The sequence below is a fragment of the Actinia tenebrosa genome, unplaced genomic scaffold (genome assembly GCF_029948245.1).
Source record: "Actinia tenebrosa isolate PJP-AT-01 unplaced genomic scaffold, QUT_ActTen_1.0 PGA_scaffold5__44_contigs__length_20552954, whole genome shotgun sequence".
Taxonomy (NCBI): domain Eukaryota; kingdom Metazoa; phylum Cnidaria; class Anthozoa; order Actiniaria; family Actiniidae; genus Actinia; species Actinia tenebrosa.
The window spans coordinates 13,390,376-13,396,565 of record NW_028292582.1 but is presented as its reverse complement, the minus strand read 5'-3'; the positions used below and the strand labels follow the sequence as shown (position 1 = coordinate 13,396,565).

The following is a 6,190-nucleotide window of genomic DNA, read 5'->3' as shown; positions in this document are numbered from 1 at the left end:
TTGCACTTCATCTGCTCACAAACTGCTTTTGTCTTTTCATTTTCACATAGCATTTTATTGAACTATCTTACCAGCACTCCAATAAACACTAGCATTGCACTGATACCAATGCTGAATAGAAATTGCATAACGTCTGACTTTAAGGTACTGTCGAATGCAGTTCAGCAGAGCAATCTGTATGGAATTCCGTTGAAGAAGTTTGGCACTTCATCAGGGGTCGAATCGGCCCGGCCATTTGATGTAGGAAAACGAATCAAAAGTAGACGAAGAAATCTGGTAAACCCAATAATGATTTTAAGTCTTGCAAGGAAATGTCGGTGAGTGTACGACTTGACTGAACTGCTTGCTTCTTTTTTTCCCATAAGATAAATAGATGAAGAAGACAAGCACAACAACTAAGAAGACCATCTGTGCGATGATCCAAGGAAGAGAAGGGCACGTCTGACATTTTGGCAATCATGTTATAGTATCCTGTATCACATACTGCACACAGAGGTCCCGTATAACCGTCACCCGCATTTTGAGAGATATCCACCTAGACACGATCCTTCAAAGGGACAAGCATTTACGTCAGGAATTGAGTATATGAACTTTCGTTGCTTATAGCTTGCATCTGTGTATGCTTAAATCTTTCGTGAATCTTTCGTAGTCCTGCCTAAGTTGCTGGCTTTTCCAGACCCAGTAAAATCCAGAAGCTAGATCAACGCTTTCGTTTGAAACACAAATAGCCATTTCTGCAGATTGTACATGGTCCAAATCGGTCCAAACGATAGTAGCCATCAATGCATCGACATGCACGAAATTTGGCAAAGTGTTTGGAATCTGTTCCTGTCATTTAATAAAGTAAAAATAATAAAAAATCATCCTTTTATGCATGTTTTAAGGATGTATCACCCCGAGCAACAGAGAATGAATTCAACACTTCGCTTATCGTATAGATAATGCTTATTACCTCTTGGACATGACTGGCAGTCTGTCTGGGATTTACCAGGCGCGAGTTCCGGTTTAACATACGATCCATTAGGACATTTTTTGCATCCATAACCGAGGTAAAACGGTCCTATGTAAGCTGTTTGGTCTTGATAGAAGCCACCTTAAGAATATTGAATGCATGTTAAGGTAAGGTCAAATGTTGAACTTTACATGAGCCGAACCTAACTGTATTTGGGATCGACCCATATAATTAAGTTCGACTGAGTGAGTCAAACGTCGAACTTAATTATGTCTATCTTAAAATAAATAAAACCAACCAAATCATGTTTAATGTTTATGCAGTCAGCGGTTACACCATCATAATGCCAGTCCATAATCAAATCAACTGCAGCAGCCATGTTGAAAAAAAGTTGTTAACGGCGCATGCGTGGTGATAGAATAATTAAAATGAGAGCAAAACTTGATTTAACATGATTTATGCGTTAAGATAGGGCTCTTGTGAGGTTCGACGTTTGACCCCAAGTCGATCTACAGTTGTTCTTCCCCACTTATTTCGAACAATTAAGTTCGGCTGATGTCAAGCTCCACGTTTGATCTAAGCCTTATAGGTTAACTTTATTTGAAACTAGCCTAGCGTTAAGTTATTTTGTTCTTTATCAATTTCAAGATAAATCCCCTTATTTTAATATTCTGTTTTTGTTTGGTCAAAGTATAACAAACAAATGAACAAGTAAACGAATTTGGAAAGTGAGAAAAGAAATGAGTTGAATACAAGAAATGAGACAAAAGCTGGCGACGAGCGGGCAGACGGTCGAATGAGCGCACGAAAACAAATGATGTAAGAATTGGGAGCATGAGCTCTTACCTGCAGGGCACACGTCACATTTCTTTCCGAACGGAGACTTAAAAGTTCCCCTGGTACATGCTTTACAAACGCAAAACCATTCTACTAACGGTACATATAAAACCGGTATTGTCAAAAAAAGACAAAAAAGAACTGCCGCTTTCGAGCTGTAAACTGATGTCTGCATCTGCATTTCCAGATCTGAGAAAAGAACCATCAGAATGTTCGAATCATTTTAGTAGACATTGCACAACATGATAAACAATAGATAACAACTGAAATTAGTACATAATTGATAAATGATTGTGGAATAGTTCTAGTCATTTGCAATTGTGTTCTAGTGTTTTCACATGCAAAAGAGGCTAGTCAGTCCAGAGCAACAACAGGTATTCAAATAAGTCGCCATATTTCTATTCGTTGTATAAAGCTTAAGTAAATAAATTCGCATAGCATTTTGAAAGTAGAAAATTGGGCCTCCAACCCAATTTTCGTATATTCGTACAACAAAGGAATTCTTTTGAATCTTTCAACTGAAAATCTTAAGTAAAGACTAAATTTGAGTGGTGTGGGATTGTCAGGAGATGATCAAATAAGTGAAAAGAAATTAAGCACTAGCTTGTTTCAGATTATTACTTACACAAGGAAGGTAATTCTGCTCTGCTGTATGGGCCAAATTTTAAGCGGAACAATCAGCTTGGTATCCAGCAACGTGCTGTGAATGTAAAGCTCGAATATTATTTTGCTTTTTTAATTTTCACATGAGTTTGAAATGCAGTATTAGTAATTAGAATAGAGGTTAATAAAAAACTAACAGGTCGAGCGACCATTTTAATTTAAAAATCCTTACACTATTTTGAGAGTTGGAACACCATGAAACGCCTCGTCTTCGATAATTTTGACGGGATTGTTTGACATCATTCTGTACAAAACCAAAGACGTTTTCCATTATTACAGACCTATTCAAGTCTAGATCATTTTGGGTTATGGTCTTTATTTCTGTTTGTCTTCCCTTTGTTAACCTATCCTCCATGCTAGCCAAGTTTACTTTTTTTTTCTCACTCTCTCTCTCTCTCTTCGATTCAATCTTGTATCCAGAGCCCTTTTTTACTGCGCATGCTTAACATTGTCCATTTTAGAGCGTTTTAACTCAGTCACTGTCGTGGAGAGTTAAATGGTGACAACAGAGTTGACAGCAATACTCGTGTACCTAACAAAAGAAGCTAATGACAAAGTTATTGTCGAAGGTACACCAATATTGCGGTTGTGACGTCATGTGAAAATGCTCTATTGTCAAACTTACAGGGAAAAAACGTTAGGTGTAGCTTTGAAAGAATGGTTTCTGACTTCCCAAACTCTGTTGTTATCTATATAACTATGGAAAAAAAGGCACTAGTAATTGTATTTTCCTATGAGAATAAATGAACAAAAGCCACGAAAGAAGGTTTGTGTATCTTACATATAGTCAATATATATCTTGCTTAAGTTCATATATGGGACCATTTCCAAATTGTTATTGGCTAAAAGCCTGGAGAGAAATTTAAAAAATTAATATCGCTGTAGACAGTAAATAACTAATAGCATTTAGTTTATTAGTAATAATTTAATAAAATGTTTAGTACTTACAGATCGCTTAACTGTTCATTATTCTCAAAGCTAGGCAAAGTGGTCAATTGGTTATTTTGTAGATTCCTTCAGAACATGAAATAAGTAGTTTAGGAAAAGCTAGGAATTTTAAATATATATTTAACTATATGACAATTTATATTTATTATTTTTGTAATCAGTATTTTAAAAAATCATAAAGCTTTTGATTACTTAAAAAAATTTCCCAACCAGAAAAAATGTACAAAACTGAGTTCTCACTTGAAATTACGAATTTCCATGGCACCAAATGAAAGAAAGGTTAGAATTCAGTGATTGATAACAATGACACAATAGTTAATGAGTTTTGTAATTTTATTGCAATGGCGGGCATATTTCGTTTTTTTTCGCTGGTAAATTTGCGCAGGCCTCATGACACCTCGTGACGTCAGCTGGCTGCTTGAATTACTCACAGTTTTGAGAGTATGGTGTTTGTAGAGAGCAATTCCTTCGGCAATTTCTTTAGTTCGTTATTATGTAGTTCTCTAGAAAAAAGGCAAGTTTTAAAACTATGCCCTGCACGGCATGCATTTATTAATTTTGCGTTTATTTTTTATCACTTACAGAGTATTAAGGTCTTTCAGTTTTTGAAAGCTCCTCACATCGAGGTGCTTTAACTTGTTTCCCTCTAAATTTCTGTGTTACATCAATTGAGAATGTGTGGTATCATTGTTTACGAAAGAAGAAAATTTGTGTCTGTGAGTATATATTGGTTTGATAATGTCATTGAAAAGATGACTGCATGTAAACGCGGGCAGATAGACATACGGGGGAATGGACATACCTGGGGGGGATGGAACATGTAAATTGATGGAACGCTAGATGAATCAAGATATAGATTGATGTATAAATAGGTGGTCAATTTCCATTCATTCCTGATTATTCTGGTTTAGCAATGAAAATAGAAGTCTTTCACTTACAGTCCTGTGAGATATGTTAAGAATTTGAAAGACTCAGCTGTGATAATTGTAATCCTGTTTCTGGCAAGATTTCTGATATTTAAAGTCAATTTTCATGAAATAGTAGTGGCATTATATCAACTCGTTTTATTAAGCAAATTTATACAGATCATTTGTACATTTTATAGTTAACTTATATATATATTATATATATATTTTTTTAGTGTTATAAATTCTTAATTAAACATAAAACTATTTTTTCACAATTGTGTTCTTATTAATTATTATTATTATTATTAGCAAATTTAGAGGTATTTTACTTACAGAGTTCTTAGATTTGTCAAAGGTTTGAAAACAACTGGTACAATAACTGGGATCCTGTTGCTTGAAAGATCTCTATATTAAGATAAGATATTAAATTAAATTATATTGATAGTCCATGTGTTTTAAGACTAAAGACTTATCTGCACAGATTTAGTATAGCCTCGCTTAAGAGTAAATAATTTGAAAATGTCCACTGTAATGTAAAGAATATGTAAACTGAACAAAATGTTTTAAAATCTCACAATCGATCGACCACCGAATAAAAATATATATATATAAATCATCAAAATCAAAAAGTTATTAAGTAATGACAAGTTGCTTTACTACTTACATACTGGAAATTGGTTTAAGATCTTTAAAACTTCCCGGTGATATTTCTTCGATTTTATTTTTTGAAAGAATTCTGGAGACCAAAAATAACAAGGTTCACAAGAAGGCGCACCATGCAAATTCATTCAATAATAATAACATATATGTCCATTTTTTTCTTTTTTTCGTTCAATAAATATTGTAGAATTATTAAGCCTTCATTTTTTGTTATTTATGAAATTTCTTGTTATCACGCCATTTATTGTTGTTTTTCAATTTAAGCGCCCTTTGATGAATATTTCGCTTTTGGAGCTAGTGTTTAGAGTAAATATCGTTAAGTAAAGAAAAACGTATAACTGTATAAAGTTGCTTACATTGTTCTTAGATAAACAAGTCCATCAAACATTCCCTGAGAAATGTGCATCAAATTATTGCTTGAGAGATCGCTTTCATAGTAAAAAGAGAAAGAGAGGAATTAATTTAATCTTAATTTCTTGGGGAGAGGGGGTAGGGTGTTTTTTTTTTCCCACTTCCTTCTCTTTTCCCCAATTTCACATTTTTCATTTTTTTTCTGTAGTGGACTCTCTGTGGTAAGACTTACAGACTCTTAAAGGCCATTTTTATGCTTCCAAATCTGTACATCAGCGGCAAGATCCCAATAAAAGCACCTTGCTGTAATGTAGCTATTCTATTGAATTTTAAGTCTCTATAAAATATTGTTATTTGAAAAAATGTTAAAAATAATTGTCATTAAAAAAAGAAGTAACCAAAATTAATATATGCAAATAATATAATTACACTTACATAAATTTGATGCCGTATGCTCCACTAAATGTTCCATTATCTATTACAGCGATTTGATTGTATGAGAGATCCCTGGGAGATGAATAGAGGCCCAATTAAAATGCTTTAATTCCGTCCGTCCGTCCTTCCTTCCTTCCTTCCTTCCTTCCTTCCTTCCTTCCTTCCGGCCGGCCTGCCTTTCTTTCTTTCTTTCTTTCTTTCTTTTATTTCTTTATTTTTATTCGTTTGTTTGTTAGTTCATTTGTTCATCAATTTATTTGTCTGTTTGTTACTTTGTCCGTCTGCCCGTTCAGCCAGTTTTGCAGTTGTTTTAAAAGACTTATCGTGTTGACTTACAATGAATTATAAATCTTCACTCCTTTAAACACTCCTGGGGTAACTACTTCAATGTTAGATTTTTTAAGATATCTGAAGCAAAATAAATAAAGCTAATGTA

General features: G+C 34.0%; 1 protein-coding gene and 1 long non-coding RNA gene across 2 annotated transcripts; both read right to left on the bottom strand.

Moving 5' to 3' along the window:
• Positions 1–381: 381 nt before the first annotated feature.
• Positions 382–3,135, bottom strand: LOC116303084 (uncharacterized). The gene is made up of 6 exons (XM_089037309.1): positions 3,078–3,135; positions 2,625–2,696; positions 2,415–2,489; positions 1,799–1,978; positions 953–1,093; positions 382–828 (listed from the first exon to the last, which is right to left on the bottom strand). Exons 4-6 carry the CDS (start codon positions 1,968–1,970, stop codon positions 701–703), a joined length of 441 nt encoding a protein of 146 aa, XP_088893435.1. The 5' UTR covers positions 1,971–1,978; positions 2,415–2,489; positions 2,625–2,696; positions 3,078–3,135; the 3' UTR covers positions 382–700.
• A 94-nt stretch (positions 3,136–3,229) lies between these two features.
• On the bottom strand, positions 3,230–4,200 carry LOC148906621 (uncharacterized). Its single transcript, XR_016121350.1, has 5 exons — positions 4,187–4,200; positions 3,983–4,054; positions 3,832–3,903; positions 3,401–3,466; positions 3,230–3,302 (listed from the first exon to the last, which is right to left on the bottom strand). It is a non-coding gene; the product is annotated as an uncharacterized LOC148906621 (long non-coding RNA).
• Between the last annotated feature and the right edge of the window lie 1,990 nt (positions 4,201–6,190).

Bases quoted from the DNA above. Each gene is read 5' to 3' on its own strand.
- LOC116303084 (XM_089037309.1), bottom strand. From the start codon at position 1,970: ATGCAGATGCAGACATCAGTTTACAGCTCGAAAGCGGCAGTTCTTTTT. The intron at 1,094-1,798 runs GTAAGAGCTCAT...AATATTCTTAAG, and splicing joins ATGTGACGTGTGCCCTGCAG to GTGGCTTCTATCAAGACCAA. The intron at 829-952 runs GTAATAAGCATT...ATTAAATGACAG, and splicing joins CTGCCAGTCATGTCCAAGAG to GAACAGATTCCAAACACTTT.